The following is a 17,616-nucleotide window of genomic DNA, read 5'->3' as shown; positions in this document are numbered from 1 at the left end:
GATCAATATATTCAAAGGTTCTTCAGAGGTTTACTGCCACTTACCCTATATTTGGACGGAAAAACATTATTAAAAAATGTAATGATTCAAAATCAAAATTCATTTAACAAATTTATTTTAAAACGGTTTTCAATCTTGTCAACCTATACATATTCACCTAAGCAACATACATAACAAATGTAAGTAGTAAAGGGATTTTTTAGTATACATCTCCAGTGCATTTATTTCTCATCTGCGGGCCCAGATTCAAAAGCACTTTTAGTTTGTTTTTTGTTGATTTTCAGTCACCATGAGACACAGATCATGGGTTAAATGCTTGGGTTCAGCCGAGTTTCACTTGGCACCAGACCTGAGGTGTGGAGGCAGCAAAAACAGCTGTATACCACCCTCAGCCAAAAGCCAACTGCCAATGGCAGCTTCAGGGATTCTTCTATTTTGTATCAGTTTGCCACAGCTGGGAATCAGCAGAGTTCAGCACCACTCCAGTCACACATCCAACTCTCCCCTACACCAAGGGCTGAGAGGGAGAGGGGAGGCAAATAGGTAACTATGTTTCTACACCACTCAGGAATCTTCCATGCTGGGGGAACCATTTAGGTGGATGTTCAAGTCAGAATTACAACTCCTTTGTTCTGCCAGAAAAGCACAAAGGGAGCTGGAGGAGGGTCAAGGACCAGGACCCACTTGTTTTTCAACAATTTCTCATAACCCACCTCCCTAGTTACAATGTTTGCTCTGTTGGCTAAGGGTAAGTAAGAGATAGTATTAGCATTTATAATGCACTTGCTACAATAAAATATGGGAACAAAATTTTGTATCCTCTGCTAGTAAAATCTTAAAAACATCAGTGATGCTAAAATATATATATTTTACCGACAAATTTGGTTGACTCCTTCCTAAAGGAAAAGTATCATACCCAATATTTCTCTTATAAGAAGAAAGTTAAACAGATACAGTATTGTGTATCTTCCTACATTTGATCACAACAAAATCACATCGACCAGAAATGAAACAAGCACATCATACATATAAATACCATCACAACAGGACTATTCTTAGAATTACCAATAGTGCTAATGAATGCTGTAAACAGAAAGATTAGACAGATAACATGAAAAATATTTTCATATCTTTTATAGGACAGAAACCTTTGTTCATGTCTTCTGGTGGTCATCATCTTCTTTTGAGCGGCACCTACAACACAAAGAACAAGTAAACGAGCAACTTTATTCTTCTTTAGAATAGTTTTTAAAAGTTCTGAAGGTATAATGTGCATTGTTTCTATTGGAGTTGACAACTCATTTCATGAGTCTTAAATAGGGATACAAAATAATGGTCAAAATCAACAGAAACAATAGGATTTCACTACATCTGTGTAAAATTGCCACCAGAAGTGCTGGATATGTTATAGGCGTCACCAAAACAGTGCAAATTTCTTTGTGTGGAATTAACTAACAAATATCTAGTTCTTCATTTCAGTAAGAGTGAAATCTGCATTCTATTTCCTGTATGAACAAGAAACTTAACATGTTGAAGTAGGAACAGATTTACTTTTAATTAAAAATTAAAATAAAAACTGAGAAAAGACAGGTAGAAGGTTCAAAATAGGTATGTAACATCACCCATCACCTGCCTGCTTTGTAGTTCATTACATCTCCTTGGTGGGGAACACCCCACCAGCAGAATGACTGCTTAGTCTCATTTTCCATCCTTGATTGCACTAAGTGTGCATGTTTGTGCCTAGATGGATAAAGAAGTCCTATTTACAATTTGAAAAGGGTATTACAAAAAAAACCCTAAATCCCTGTTTTTTCTATACCTTTTATGCAAATAATAAATGGAAATAAAAAGATGCATTTTTTTTGTCTCAAACTATATTTAAAACATCAGTATGGATTGGGAAAGTTTGATTCTGGATTCTTCATGTTGCATAACTAACTCAAATGTTTCAAACTATTTTTAACTTGTTGCTAAATGTTTATCTACACATGCTGTCAGAAATAACCTTGTTAGGAAGGTGAAGTTGGTGTCTCATCAAATCAGACCCATGGAGTAGGCGTAGAGTGGCCTGTGCCTCGCTTTCCTTTCTCTCTTTCAGCACCATCAAAAGGAAAAGTGAGAAAAATAGCACAAACATTAGTTAAAGCCTGAATTGAATCATATATCCTACAGGAATAATTTCATAACAATGAAAGCAGATAGACAGTATCTGTAGGTTTTTGGTTTGTTTTCTTTCTTTTACAATGATGATAATTAGAGATCTAATTAATGTAGTCTAATATCGCCTTCCAAAGATCATAACTTTTAATAATCCCTTTAATTAAAGGATTTACAGAAAAATGAAGGGTTTCTTCTTACGTATTACCTGATTTACCAGCACTGAAGACAAAATCTTTTAAAAATGGCTACAAATGCCTTGTTCACAAAAGACTTTATTATCTAATGATGCATACTGAAAACATACAGAAATCTGCATGGTCCACTTTACATGCAGCAGAACAATCTTCACTTTACAATAAGTGAGTGTCAACTGTTTTATGCAAGAGACAACACTGTCACATTTCTTAAAGAAAAGCTTCATTTACAAAAGAAATAAAAGGTAAAGAAGCAATTACCGCTTTTAAAAAGCAGCTGCTTTGTTCAAGAGTGGAAGGTTTATGCCTGTATTGAAAGACAACATGATCACAAATAATGAAAACAATGAACAAATGAAACACTTTTAGCATAAAGCAGTACACTTTCAAAATGACATACAAATAGTTAAAAATTTCATTATGTTGTCTATCTATCCTTTAGATATAAGGTCTTTCAGAATCAGATCCCAACATATGTAATTAGTAAATGAAAACTCTTCTGTAAGTATTGGTTCTATGTCATAGTGAACTATATTTAACAAAATGTATACAAAGTCTATAGCAAGTTGATTAAAAAAATTAAAGTAATAAGAACAGTACACTGAAGGCGCTCTATCCATCAAGTGCGCATTCTCCAAATTTTAAATGTGATGAACAGAACAGAAGTCGTAACTATGCCACTGTTGCAATGCCAGAAAATAAAACAACATCATTTATCAAACATGCAGGGAATTCTGCCATAAAGCTATTGTCTCTCATTTGTCAGTTGTTCCAGTAAAATAACATCTTAAACACCGGTGATGTTGATGGTTTAGCTTACCTTCAGTGTACTGAAAGTTGTACACAACCTGCTTTAAAAGAGGAGACCATCCCTGCAGGCAGGCTCAAGAAGGAACAGACCCCCTTCGGCACTGACTACACCAAGGGCATGCTGCTGTGGCCTGCACACACACACCTAGGAAAATGTGAATATAAACAGCATTTATGCTGGCCATTTTTTAAAGACAAAAAATGAAGCCAAGTCTGCTAAGAACAAATCAACCACCCAGTATTACTGTTCTTTTATAACAAGCTTTTTTTTTTTTTTTTTTTTTATAATATATGAACTGCAACCATATACATTAGCATTGTACTTGTGTGCAGTCTTGGCAATTAAAACAGTTCTACAGTGAAAATTTTCACATAAGACACAAACAGAATTACTCTAACATTTCTAAAAGAAATATCAGCCTTGGTGTTAATTCAAATATATCATTCTTCCTCAACTTTGCAGGGGAAATATTTATGTTTATATACATTAATAAACTGCTGTGAAATTTCTTCAGTCTTTGTATCTTAACTACTCAAACCCTTTGGACTTCTTCATCTGATTTAAATTTTTTCCTGGATGAAGGCGTGTTGCAGAGCCTGGTTGATGCTAATCCGTTTGGCTGGGTCTAACATTAGGATCTGGTCCAACAAGTCCTTTAGCTGATGTACTTTTTTCCGCTGGTCTTCAGGGAGTCGTTGGCACCCAATCAAGTCTGCTAACAGGTCCTTGGTTGGATTAATGGTGCTCATGACAGTAACTTTTTCCTAATATAAAAAGTGCAACCAACATTTACTTCTATATAAATTAGCACTGTTACTAAAACCACTATGAGCACAATAACAAGCACATATTCCAGTTAAAGAACTCTCCACTGTTATTCCTCCTAAATTTACTGCTGTCCAACACATATTTAGTGTTGTAACTCTTATGACTGTAAATGTTATTTAAAGAAATACTGAAAACTGAACATAAGACTAATAAATGTGCTTTATGCCAATTGCATTCATTTCCTTGCACATCTCATTTAAGATCTGCTTCTCTACATTTGAGACTCAGTGGATTAGTATACTGAGAATTCTAAATGAGAAAGCATGTTCTATACTTGCCAATTTAATGCATTCTTAGGGTGCACTCTAACATTCAATGGTACACATTATAATCCCTAAGGGCATATCTACCCTACAAAATTATGTTGGCCTAAATTGCGTCGGCATACAGCCACCACAGTCATTGAATTGTTTTTGCGGTCCACACTATGCTCGTGTTGGTGGTGCATGTCCTCACCACAAACGCTTGTACTGACTGTACTGTCAGTATGGGGCATTGTGGAATGGCTTCTGAAAGCCAGTAACAGTCGATGTAAGCAACACAGTGTTTATACTGACACTGCATCGACCTAACTACATCAATACTGACTCTATGCCTCTTGTGGAGGTGGGATTTTTAAGTCGGCATAGTGGGGCAGTTATGTTGATGGGAGTGAAATTTTAGCATAGACACTTACATAGTTAGATTGACGTAAGCTGCCTTGCATCGACCTAACTCTGTAGTGTAGACCAGGCTTAAGGGAGTATTCTATAACAAATATTTCACATAAAAGTTGCACATTTTCTAATTTTAACAAAACAAAGGAAGGCAGCACCATTAAGATTTATTCATAATTTCAAGTTAAATTTATACAAGGTTAAATTATATGAAGGAGTGTACTCGGTTTAGGATTGAGAATAACCAGATTTTTTTTAAAACAAATGCAAAACCATAGGGAAATTCCCTGTTGCTAGAACATAAATTAACCTATCACAAACTGTCTGCATTCTGCAGGGGAAAAAAATATTTTAAACAGCCTTTACAACGTATCTTGGTACTAGTTAGGACATTAATTAATAGTTCATTAATTACTGAATTTCATAACTGAAATATTATTACAGTTAAAAAACTTTTAAAAAATTACAGTTCAGTTAGTTCATTTAAAACTTACCCTTTCTGTTACTTTGTCTACTTCTATATACATGAAGTTGAGATTTTGATCAAAGTGTTGATCTTTGAATACACCTTTTCGGATCATCTGAAAATAAAACAGAGGCAGAAGTTTTGTAAAGTTCTTTGTCTTGAAAACTTCAGATTTTAGACTCATCATAACAGAAGATTATATCTACTGACTTACAGTAATATGAATTACTTAACACTTTTAACAGTCTTTCAGAGAACAGTGAGAAATGACTAGAACATAAGAACAGCCATACTGAAGCAGACCGATGGTCCATCCAGCCCAGTATCCTGTCTTCTGACAGTGGCCAATGTCAGGTGTTTCAGAGGGTCTGAACAGAATAGGTAATCATCAAGTGATCCATCCCCTGTCGCCCATTCCCAGTTTCTGGCAAGACTAGACTGAATAAAATGTCACTCAAACCAGCTGGATAACACACACAGTTATCTTCCATTTACTTACGTGTTTTATTTTTTCAGCTCAGTGTATAAAAGAAGTTTCTGTTTTCACTTAACACTTAGTCTATTAAAAAGAAGTCATGTACTTTCACGTCATAAAATTTATAATCAATAATTCTACAGTCAAAAGGCTGTTATATGCTCGCTGTTAAGACATCAGACCGAATTCAGTGTTTACTGTGATGCCCATTACTGCATTTTCATATGAGATTTTAAACAGTTTACACATTTCTTACCTTGTTTGGCATCTTTCCTTTGAGGTCCATGGCAAGTTTCAACATATGGTTATTGGTTTTGCCAGGAAACAGTATTTTTCCTGTATAAAGTTCATATAACGTGCAGCCTACTGACCACATATCTATACCATAATCATAGATTTTGCCTATAACTGAAACAGAAGAGTTTTCTGATTACATCAGTTAATACCACAAAAGCAGGCATAAACATAACATACAACAAGAGTAAACAGATCCTGTAAACCCTGATTTAGGAGCTACCTCCTAAGAGGAGGAAAGTGCCAAAGGAAGAGAATGAAAGTCTTTCCATTTTCCCATGACAGTGGGCTTTAACTGTAACCTGCCCTGGCTTCCACAAATAAAAAACAGTGAAAACTGTGAACCGAAATTGCCCATCTCCGCCCCCGCCCCGGAAAGGTCATGTGAGCTTCTACTCACCAAAGTCTGTCTGTTCTGCCTCTGCAACATCCCAAATCCCTGCCCGACTAGGACCAAACAATGAGCATCTCAAGCTCTCTTTCACCAGATGCTAGCGTGTTCTGCTACTGACAGATCGTGGGACTGGCTACATTAAGATTATTGTTTTAACTTTGGTTTTAGTTTTTAGATTATCTATGAAGCATCAATGTTCCGAATACATATGGCCATGAATGATAATTACCAGTCAAGTATTTACATAATTTAAATACAGAGAGAAATACGTTAGATAAACTTACTAATTTCAGGAGCTCGATAAAATCTACTGACAAGATATGGTGTGATGTCATTATCTGCAACATGTGAAGCTGATCCAAAATCACAAAGCTTTAATATGGTTTTAGATTCATTCACCTGCAAATTAAATAAAAACTTTACTGGCACAGTGACAGTACATAGATTGTCACTGATGCTGTGATAGTACATAAACTGTCATACACCAGTAACAAGACAATATCAAATCATCCAATAATCCCCTCAACTAACTTTAATATTTGTTCCCCCCACTCTATCTTGGTTCCTTGTATTCTAATAAAACTATAATACCTTCTTAAACTGGAAATGACAATGAATGGCACAACGTCATAAAAACTACTGAATTTAACATTCATTTTTACTGATCAATTTGACTAAGTTTACAGTTGTTTGTCCATAAAAGAGGACCATTAAATAACATTTCCAAATTTATATTGTCTCTCTACTTATATCAAATGCACGCGCTACAAGCCCATAAAAAATAATGAGTTAATATGATTGACAAAAAAAATTAAAACCATGGACAAATATGTCAAAGAACTGTGTGTTCATTTTTTTTTTTTTAAAGATTTCTTCTATGTACACACTAAGAATGACACCTGGTGAGAAAGGCTGGAATCTGCTCCCCAGGCTGCCATTCATGAGCCCGAACAATGTGCAGGATTAATAAGTGAAGATTATTTACATTCCAGTGTGTCTTTCCCCTTCAAAAGAAACACACACACAAATTCTGAGCTGAGGCAAACTCAGCATGCGCCTCCCCCAAATACAGAACCAATACACATTTCAAATAGTAGCAGAGTCCTTGTCACTCTTCCCCCAGTCATCAAAGAAATGGCTCTTCCTTGCCATATTTGGCTTGATCAAAAGTTGGTCATATAAAAGGTCCCGAGGATCCCCTAAATCTTCCCCAATCTACTTCTCTAAAGCAGAGTTTCTCAAACTGGGGGTCCCGACCAAAAAGGAGGTCGCAAGGCTTTTGGGGAAGGGGGTCACAAGATCACCTTTTCCCTTGCCTCACAGCTAGGCAGCCGAAGAGCAGTGGCTGCTGGCTGGCCGCCCAGCTCTAAAGGCAGTGCTGCTGCCAGCAGCAGCGCAGAAGTAAGGGGGGGGGATGGTATGGTTACTTAGCTCTATAGGGATCTGCACTGATGCAGTGAAAGTTATATCCAGTACCAAGAGTGGGGTGGGGAGGGTCATCACAGCCTGAAATATTTTCAAAGGGAGGCCCAGCAAAAAAAAGTTTGAGAATCCCTGCTCCAGCGAATTAAGACAGGGTAGCAGCCTGCACAGAACTAGACAACATTCCCTGTCTGAAGATCAGTCCAGAATGTGCTCATGTAATGAAGGCACATCATTTTCCACTCAGAGCCCAAGTGAGTCACCTCTGCAATGCAATCCAATGATCACAAGGAAAGAGCAACCAAAAGTCACTTCCATACCTGGATAGCATGAACTGCAGCACTCAGCTCTGTTGCCAAACCAGAGAGCTGGCTAAAATTCTCACTCTCTAAATCTGGTATTCATACATCAACTTACTGTGTCAGTAATAACAATGCACATCGGAATTAGTAGTTATTAGCTAATTAATATTACATAGTTCATGTCATTTTTCGGGTAAATATTCTTATAGCTGGAAACATACAGCCTCTATTAGATTACCACACCACCAGTAAGTCTTAAATACCTCATATGCAAATGAAATGAATCAACTATAAGGACTGGCCAAAAAAAAAAAAATATATTCTAGAAAGTTTTAAACTGTTTGGAATAGAACTCATGCCTCCAATACAAAGTTAGAACATTTGTTGAAGTCGTTTACGAACATAAATATTCATTTTGTATGTACTGTAATAAAATTTAGAATCTTTAATATGAAAAAATATTCCAGTAGGACATATATATTCAAGTAGTCAGAAAACATATTATTTTATTATGTTATATTATTCAGCTTTCACAAGTTGAACAGGCATTTGCTAAGATTAAAGCAATGCACATCAGTACTTTTCACACAAGTTTAAGTGTGAGACCTCACTGCACTCCAGACCTTAACTTTACAGTCACTTGCCTCTGGAATTTTTTGATGGCTGGATTTTCTCTAAGAAAAAAGGGGTAGGGTTGCATGTGCATGTAGTTTTTTGTTTCTGTTTGTAAAATGAATGGAAAAGTGAAAACTAACTTATACACTGAAAAAAGCAAAATTCTAAATTGAGCCAGAACTTCTAGCATGACTAATACAAAAAACACCAAAGGGGAAAAGCATACAAGAATTTTCCAACTTGTATTCAGAAATATTTGCAAAAGCTGGAGATGAACCTGAATAAACTGAAGATAACATCATAAAGGTGAGAACTTTATTTTTCTAATAGAACATATTGCCTGTATGTGTGTAAATAGCTAGATGCCATAGAGAATTCCTTTATCAAAATGAGGATCACATTCATAGCTTGGATCACTGTAGTTATAGGAAAGCTGTAATTTTTAGGGGTTGCTGACAACTCATAAAAGGACATTACTTTTTTTTTTTTTTTAAATGATACTTGGATGTGAATTGAGGCCTTAAGATCTTTCACAGTTTGATTTCCTTTTTTAAAAGGGTGCACTTAAGGCTTCTTGGGCAGAAGAACTGAAAGACAGAATGCTTATTTTAGGATTCCTTACGTAAAGCCTTTGCTTTTCACAAAGAGGTCTAAAGATTAGCTTTAAAATATTTGGACAGTAGAATTTTTACTCATGTGGGCACATTTTTAAAACTCAATATTTTAACTATGTTATAGGTGGAAACCTCTTTCAGTCATTGAGTAAATAGGAAATTTTAGAAATAGAAAAAGCCTTATGTTCTTGCCTGCTCACTTTTTTCAGACACATCTATTTGGTTAAAATGATTATACTACATTGTCTATTAAATTTATTACAGATTATTTCAACCATGCTAATAAGAAAAGATACAATCATCTTGGGGGAAAAAATGTATTCTCATTCTGTGGCTGGACAGACCACAAATTAGTTAAGCCAAGCTCAAACTTTGTAGGGAACATAGAAGAAAGTTCTGATTGAACCTTAAAATGTATAATATAACCTGTCAATCTGAGCACTTAAATTGGTTTCTGGATACTTGGGTGGAAAGCTAGAGTAGGAGTTTTTGGACCTATTCCATTTAACTTCTTCATTATTTCAAGTCTTTATGATCCTTTATAATACTATTATAAGTCATGCTTCTAAGCACTGAAATTATTTCTTAGTTGATCCTTTCAAGAGAACAGAGGGAAGGCATCCATCAGTTCAAATTAGTCAGACTTCTCACCTTAGATAACATTAAGGGAACAATTCAGATTTCCTTCAGGGGATTCTAACTCAATATATTTGATTTTTAAAAATGTATTTAAGAAAAGCTAAGTTATTTTAACACAGTTCAGACACAGAGAGAGATATCTATAATATAGTCAGGTTAAAAAGATTAATCTCTTTGAACAGTCAAATTAAACAAGATAATTAGGCAAACTGGATTTTTCATTCATTCAAGCTTCAGAATTGGGAGGGGAGAACCAAGTTAACCACAGCTGTGCCTTAAGGCTTGTCTAAACTTATAGCGCTCTAGCGTTAGAGACGACACTACCTATGCTGACGGGAGAGAGCTTCTAAGTGGCTGTAGATATGTTGACCAGAAAAGCCCTCCCATCGACACTGTGCTGTCCACTGGGGGCTAGTTTGGTATAACTACATCACTCGGGTGTGGATTTTCCACACCTCTGAATGACATAGTAATATCAACAAAAGTCTGTCGTGTAGACCAGTGTTTTTTAACCTGTGGTCCATGGACCCTGTGAGGGGATTCTCACAGAATACGTCTAAGGTTTCCAAAGGGGTCTGGCACCTCCATTTGAAATTTTTGAGGGGTCTGCAAATGAAAAGAGGTTGAAAACCACTGGTGCAGACCAAGCCTAAGTTAACTTGACCATTAAAAACAGCTTTTAACATGTGTTTTTATAGAAGCAGAGCCAAATTTGTTATTAGAGGCTTCAAAGGAGTTATACACTACATATAAATTTGGCGCCCTCTCTTTTTTTTTTTTTTTTTTTTTTTTTTTAAAGGGGCCAGGGTATAAATTTAAGACTATATATGGCCCTCAAGCCAATGATTTGCATAAAGCTCAAGGGTAGAATATGGTTTTTACTTATTAAACTTTCAGGTATTCTCTATTATTTGTTCAGTATCTTATTGTTCTACTCAGCATCCCTCCATGAAAAAATAAGCTCACATTTAAACCTTATTTCTGCCCTTTGTTGCTTGCTTAATTTTGTTTCTCTATCTTCCCATTCTTTTATTCTCCTTCTTTCTACCCCCTGCATTTCTTTCCCTACAGCAATTCCAAATTCCTCCTTTGTGAGTTTCACTTCCACCACCTTCCATCCATTAAAGTAACCAGCACTTAAATAGTTAATGTTAATATTTAAAATACCATGATTATGCTTTAGAGCAGCAGTTCTCAAACTGTGAGTCAGGACCCTAAAGTGGGTCACGACCCCGTTTGCGTTAGACTTGCTGGGGCCCAGAGCCGAAGCCCCAGCCCAAAGCCTGTGCCCAAGGGCTTCAGCCCTGGGTGGCAGGGCTCAGGTTACAGACCCTGCTGCCTGGGGTTGAAGTCATGGGGCTTCTGCTTTGGCCCCCACACTCAGTGCAGTGGGGCTCAGGTGAGCTCAGGGTTTGGTCCTCCCTCCTGGGGTCGTGTAGTAATTTTTGTTGTCAGAAGGGGGTCGTGGTGCAATGAAGTTTGAGAACCTCTGCTTTAGAGTTAACACCCCAATACAATTAATGAAGGATAACAGAGGGAGTTAATGGATCTCAGATACTGTTTCAAATTGATGCACACTCAAAAGACAGTTAATTGCTTACACTAGATTCATATTCAGGTTATTTTCACAACCAGGAAGACTAGAAACTTACATTTTTAAGTAACTGAAAGCTCAGATTCTGTAGTATTTGAATCTGTCATGTGGCCCACAAATACATCAAGTGAACCAGAAGCAACCTGTGTTCTGGTGTTTAACTCCGATGACGCTTTGCCTATCCTCTGCTTCAAGGGTATGGGGAAGAGAGTTTAAGGAGTCTTTCCCACTCCCCTCATACAAACAAAAGGAATCATCTCAATTTAGAGCCAGCTAGCATGTTTGGCTCTTGCAGCAGACATGTCTTTGCTAGCACCCTCACAAAAAGGGAGCATTTGCTACCATTATCTCAAAAAAAAAAAAATCAAAATCTTTCTTCTCAGAAAGAGTGCTTCCTTACTTTGAAATACTGAAGCCCTCTTTTTAAAGAAGTATGAGTGGAACATGAAGGGGTATCTGGGCAGTTGCTGTGTTGGTTTAAAGGATAAAATCACAGGTTACGTTTAGTGTTAAAGTTTTTTAATTGGAAGCAGAAAATATTTGATTGAATTACATTTATTTTCTTATTTACCATTTGTACCATGACAATTAGATTTGTCCTAATGCAAAATCAAAAACTTTTTTTCGGAGTAAAGGATGACAAAATTTGGACTTTATAATTCAGATAACACCCTTTTCAAACATACAGGTATTTTGTACAGGCTGTCTTTTAGTGTTAAATATTACTTACCAAAATATTGTCTGGTTTAATATCAGCATGTAGGATGTTACATCTTTTAAGTAGTTTTAATGCCAGGAACAATTGCTGGCTGTAGGACCGTACAGCTTTAATGTGGAGACCGACATCCTTTCCATACTTTTTCAGTACCTCTCGTAAATTCATACTATTTATGTATATAAAAATTATAGGAAAAATATTAAACAAAGAATAGCATATTCATATTTTAAACATCAATTTTAATGTACAGAAACTAATTCTCTTTTAGGCAGTAGGAAAAAAATCACTTAAACCAGACCAACTTGAAATAGATTCCTTGTCATCAGGCCATATACTGAAATAAAAATCTCAGCCAATCAGAGCAAGAGAGTCTATACAGTTACTGACATGACTGCTTATCTAACAGTTATGCAACTTCATTAGGATTCACTGTCTCGTGTGTAAAAACTATGATAGTTTCTCAACAGTTGTATGGTCTTTGTGTAAATTTTCTCAAGGGGCAAAATAGGGCAGGAAAACATTGACAAGACTGGGACTTGGGGAGGAGAAACACAGAAGCTGAGGTGGCCATATTGGTTGTTGGCATAGGCAAATAGATTGGCTAATGTTTATAAAACTAGCAGAGCAAAGGGACTTAACAGCCAAATACAGCACAGAATTTGAGGACAAAAACATTTCTGCATGCTGATAACTTGTGGGTGCTCCATAAAAAACAACATCCTTTGGTCTCAGTTTATTAGTCTAGTTGCGACACGCTGTACCTCAAAGTAGCATCCTGCAACCTCCATATTCATCATTCACATATGGTTGTAATATTTAAAACAAAGTATGCCATGTAAGATATCATATGAAAGGTCACGATCCACTGAAACCCACTGTTCTGTCAGAATATGTATATCATTAGTGGGTATGAAGTTATGAGATTTTGCTGCATGCTTGTTATTGAAATACGTTGTAAGTTTGGAAGTTGTCCACTGCTAGTTCTCCAGTGACAACAAAGGAGGTGACCAACACCTGGGCGGGCACTGAAAGATCACCACAACCATTAATGAGCAGGGGAGTTGTAATCAAGGGATTTACAGTGCTGTAAGAGGCCTGCGCAAGCATCACACAATGGGAGACGGCTCAACTTGGTGACTCAGCAAAGCCCACCAGGACATGTCTCAGCAAGTGTCTTCCAGGCACATGGACTGAGGATATAAAATAGAGGACAGTGGTGTCATGCTTTTACCCTTCTCCTCCCCCACCTACACCGGAAGCAACAAGAATGCTGGGAAAACAAAGATTTGAACTGAGAGGACTGGTCCCAGGGGAAGCCTACATATTAAGATCTGTGGCCTGCCTGCAATATCCAGTGGGTGAGAAAAACTGCTTGATCCAAATAGTGCCTAGTCTAACAAGGTTTAAGATTTAGACTACGCACTTACCTTTTTTTCCTTTGGTAACGATCTCTGACCTTTTGTGCCTACCACTTATAATCACTTCAATTCTATCTTTCTGTAGATAAATCTGTTTTATATTTTACCTAAAACAGTGTGTTTTGGTTAAAGTGCTTGGGAAATCTCAGCTGAGTTTACAAAGGCTAGTTTGTGTCCTCTCCACATTGAGGGAGTGGCAGACTGGGTAATGAACTTACACTGGTCAGTCTTCTGACCAGGGCAAGATGGTATAGTTCTGGGGTGCAAGGCTGGGGGTTTGGGAGATTTTCTGGTGGCATTCTCTGTGTGATTTGAGAGTGACTCAGGGAGCATTCATGCAACTTAGCTAGGTGTGGGGCTCCACATGCTGTTGTACTGAGTGATAACAGTGCCTGGAGGGGTCTGCTGCTTGTCACTAGCAAAGCAGTGTGAGAGACAGCCCAGGCTGGAGAGTTAAGAGGGCACAGCAGTACCCCAGTTCCAGGTTATACCCCAGGGATCCCATCATAGCATACAATTATTACTTCATAAACCTCAGAATCACTTTCCCCGGGATACATGGAAAATTACTTGACTGTACACATACAAAGCTTAGGATTCATAGTACTCTGATCGTCTTGGTGTAGAAATGTAACCCCAAAAGAGTTTTTTTGACATTTTTGAGTCCACTGTCATAAAATACAAAGTAGAGAATCTAGTCTGTCACAAGAAACCTGAACATTTATACCATTTTAGAGGAAAAATTAAAGGTCGAATCACTCTATTGATTTTCTCTGAATGTATCCTACGTGGTTGTATACACACAAGTAACATGTTCCCAAACATACTTAGCAAATGATATGAATGCATTCTGAACCTCTGAAACCATTCCAGATGAAGAAGGAACTATGAATATTAGGAAAGAAAAATACAGTGGTAAAAAGAATTGCCAATTGTCAGGACAACTCAGGGCAGGAATACTAACTGATACTATTTTTAATTCATTTTATTGTAATGGACCAGATGTCACCCTGACATTGTCATTTTAAGTAGATTAAAATAGTGTGGTACTCCTCTGTATATCTGTGAAGTGGTTTTTGAACTGACTGCCTTAAGTAAGTTTACGACATATTAAGAGCAGAATCTAAAAAGTCCAAATGTAAAGAAATTTTTCAAGTTAAGAGTAAAAAAGATTAAAATGCACTTAAATCTACTTTCATTTTTATACACAATTCAGTACATATTCATTTTACCTGAGTGGTTCAAATACCAGACAGAGGTGCTGTTTGTGATAAAAATGTCTGAACAATCGCAGACAATGAAATTTGTCATCAGGATCTGCATCATTGAGCTTCTTCAAAAATTCCAGTTCTTTGAGACCAGTTTTTTGCCTAAAAACAAAGAAATACATTTTTGGCCCAGAACTTACTGAAATTCTACACATCACATCCAACATGAGCATTAAGTTGGCTGGCTCTCAAAATGTTAGGAAGGCAGTAACAGTCTTATGTTTAACACAGCCCTAATAGTCAAAAGATCTAGGTTTTAGTCTCAACATCTATTGTCTTTGGCAAATAACTTGACCTTTTTGTGTTTCATATGTCCATATAAAACCTCTCTTTGCCTTTTCCTATATGTAAAATGGGGGTAGGACTTCGCCCCACCACACAGGGTTGTGAGGTTTGACTCAATACTGGGTTTTGAGAGAGTTGCCGTTTAAAAAAAATAAAATAAAAATCAATCCAATATCTATTTAACAAACTGTACTATACTTGTTAGCAAATCTTTTGCTGAATGGGTTGCACATGATAGAGAGTTCACTTAATATTATTTAAATTCACGTCCAGATTCACATTTAAATATAATCTGTGAGCTAATCAAAGTACCACGGTCACTATTTTATTTTAGAGAATTTTTAAGAGTCTTGATTCAGTACAATAACTTATTTTAATTAATGGAATAACAAAATAAGACATTTTAAAATCCCTAGTTAAAATAGATAGGGGAGGTTTACATTGGAAGTCCTCTTCATGGAGAAAGGAAAGGAAATTACAAAAGCAGTGAACTTTAAATTCACAGTATTGCAACTATACTGGATAATACCGTTTACTGTAACATTTACATTACTCAACAAGGGACTCTAGGTCTCAAAAGAGCTGTAAATAATTTACTTTCCACGTAGGCAGAGTCTTACTCCTCTGCTACCAAATATTCATTAAAATGTATAATTATGTATAGTAATCAATTGGATGTTGATTGCTATTGACTATGATAGACCTAAGATTATTTCACTTGAAACATCAAGTGGGAATAAAACCAAGTACTGGAAGATTTTCTAGAAAAAAATTTCAATACAGATAATTAATAAGATTATTATTAGCCCCACCTTTATGACTAGATTATTAGTGCGGTAAATCTCATTATTTTACTATTTAACAAAACATGACTTACATAAGTTCATTGTTCCTGATTATTTTGACTGCCACTTCTTGGTTTGCTCTGGCCATATCTCTGGCTCGCACTACGTTACTGAAAACTCCCTGGCCAGTGTAACCATAAACATTGTAACGTTTATCTAGAACTTCACCTATGTTAACACCTAGGAAAGAAAATGAAGAGGGAAATAAGATAAATTCTGAGCTAAGTACACACAAGTAGAATAACTGACAAAAAGAAACTTTTCTGTATAGTTCTGAAAGAAACAAAGATACACAGTGCAGTCACTTAATTATTGTGTCAGGTCTACAGTGCTTTGTAGCTAGGTTTGTGGAAATTGTGGGGAACTGAAACCGTGCTTCCTTTGGTCAGGAGTCTTTTCATAAACAATGTTAGAAGTTGCATGCCCATTTCACCCCATTACAAGAAACGTTTCTGTTGGTCTTTATTAACTGCTGCTGAGTTTAACATTGAGTAGTGAAGAAATGTGCTCACTGAAGCGCTTCCATTCTGAGTCCTGGGTGACAACTACAGCACGATGGGCATCAAGGTTCTTTGCATGCTGTTTTTCTTGGTTTCAGATCATGGCAAGCGTGCTGACGTAACCCTTCCTTCTGGAGGGAGATCTCATGGCTGTAAATAACTTTGGATAGGTTTTAATTTTACTTTGACTGTTAGATTCTGTGACACACCTGTGAGCAGTTTGACAGAGCACTATAGTGCAGGAACATGCAGCTCCTTTGGGTGAGCCACACTTTAAGTGATGGCACTGTGGTATGCAATTTCAAAATAATTTTGCAAATCTTTTTAATAAGGTGCTTTTACATTTAGCAACCCTATTTTAGACAATATAAAGTTAGCAAAAAATACTTACGATAATAGCCTTCTGCATCAGTCCAGTTATCCCTGAGATTGGGGTTTTCTTTGAAGTCTTTTCCAAAGCCAGCAGCCCTAAGACGAGCACTCTGAAATAAAGCGGACAATTAGCTTTTCTATTATATTCAAAATACATTTTTGTATATAACTGTGATTTTTCATTACACTTGCTTATGAAAACTAGAAATCCATTCAGTTATTTATCATCTCATTCCTAACCAATAGTCTTCTATTTCTACAGTTCAAATAATAAATTGACCTTTTAGGAAAGGAAGTATCAAACACAAAATATCCCTTAAGCACCAACGTATGAGAATTATGAGAGAAAAATCAACAGAACTACTACTAAATAGTACAGATATGTAAAGCTTTCGTTGCTACCGTAAGTAAAATTTAGTAAATCATTAATGTACACTCCTAGTAACACACAAGATTTGTGGTCTCTCTCCCCCAGCTTCTAGTTTTCCTTTGTTGTTAATGGAGTGGCACTACAATGGCTTTTTGTTATCCCTTTGTTTGTGGTGACACCACTTATAATTAAAGAATGACATCTGGTATGAATCATTAATTCCATGATTTTTATATTTTGTTTCCTTAAAAGAAAAATCCATCCTTGACACAGCCGTTCCCAGTCTCTATTCAAGCCTAAGTTAATGGTATCTAGTTTGCATATTAATTCAAGTTCAGCAGTTTCTCGTTGGAGTCTGTTTTTGAAGCTTTTCTGT

General features: G+C 36.5%; 1 protein-coding gene across 2 annotated transcripts in view; it reads right to left on the bottom strand.

Moving 5' to 3' along the window:
- Positions 1-2,414: 2,414 nt before the first annotated feature.
- Positions 2,415-17,616, bottom strand: part of LOC112118939 (serine/threonine-protein kinase PRP4 homolog) — a 54,846-nt gene continuing 39,644 nt past the window's right edge. Inside the window, exons 8-16 of one of the 2 annotated variants that reach the window (XR_003370143.1) lie at positions 16,890-16,980; positions 16,031-16,178; positions 14,833-14,970; positions 12,195-12,348; positions 6,563-6,677; positions 5,847-5,998; positions 5,144-5,230; positions 3,175-3,929; positions 2,415-2,661 (exon numbers count right to left, since the gene is read on the bottom strand). Coding sequence is in view for 1 of the 2 variants with exons in the window: in XM_026658764.1 (XP_026514549.1) it covers positions 3,726-3,929; positions 5,144-5,230; positions 5,847-5,998; positions 6,563-6,677; positions 12,195-12,348; positions 14,833-14,970; positions 16,031-16,178; positions 16,890-16,980 (1,089 nt within the window). In the remaining variant the exon portion in view is untranslated. Of the gene's footprint in view, positions 3,930-5,143; positions 5,231-5,846; positions 5,999-6,562; positions 6,678-12,194; positions 12,349-14,832; positions 14,971-16,030; positions 16,179-16,889; positions 16,981-17,616 lie in introns of both variants that reach the window. The other variant, XM_026658764.1, reaches the window with a different exon arrangement.

Source organism: Terrapene carolina, unplaced genomic scaffold (assembly GCF_002925995.2).
Source record: "Terrapene carolina triunguis isolate 2854851 unplaced genomic scaffold, T_m_triunguis-2.0 Scaffold55, whole genome shotgun sequence".
Taxonomy (NCBI): Eukaryota; Metazoa; Chordata; order Testudines; family Emydidae; genus Terrapene; species Terrapene triunguis.
The sequence above is the reverse complement of the archived record's forward strand: the minus strand, read 5'-3'. Positions and strand labels throughout refer to the sequence as shown.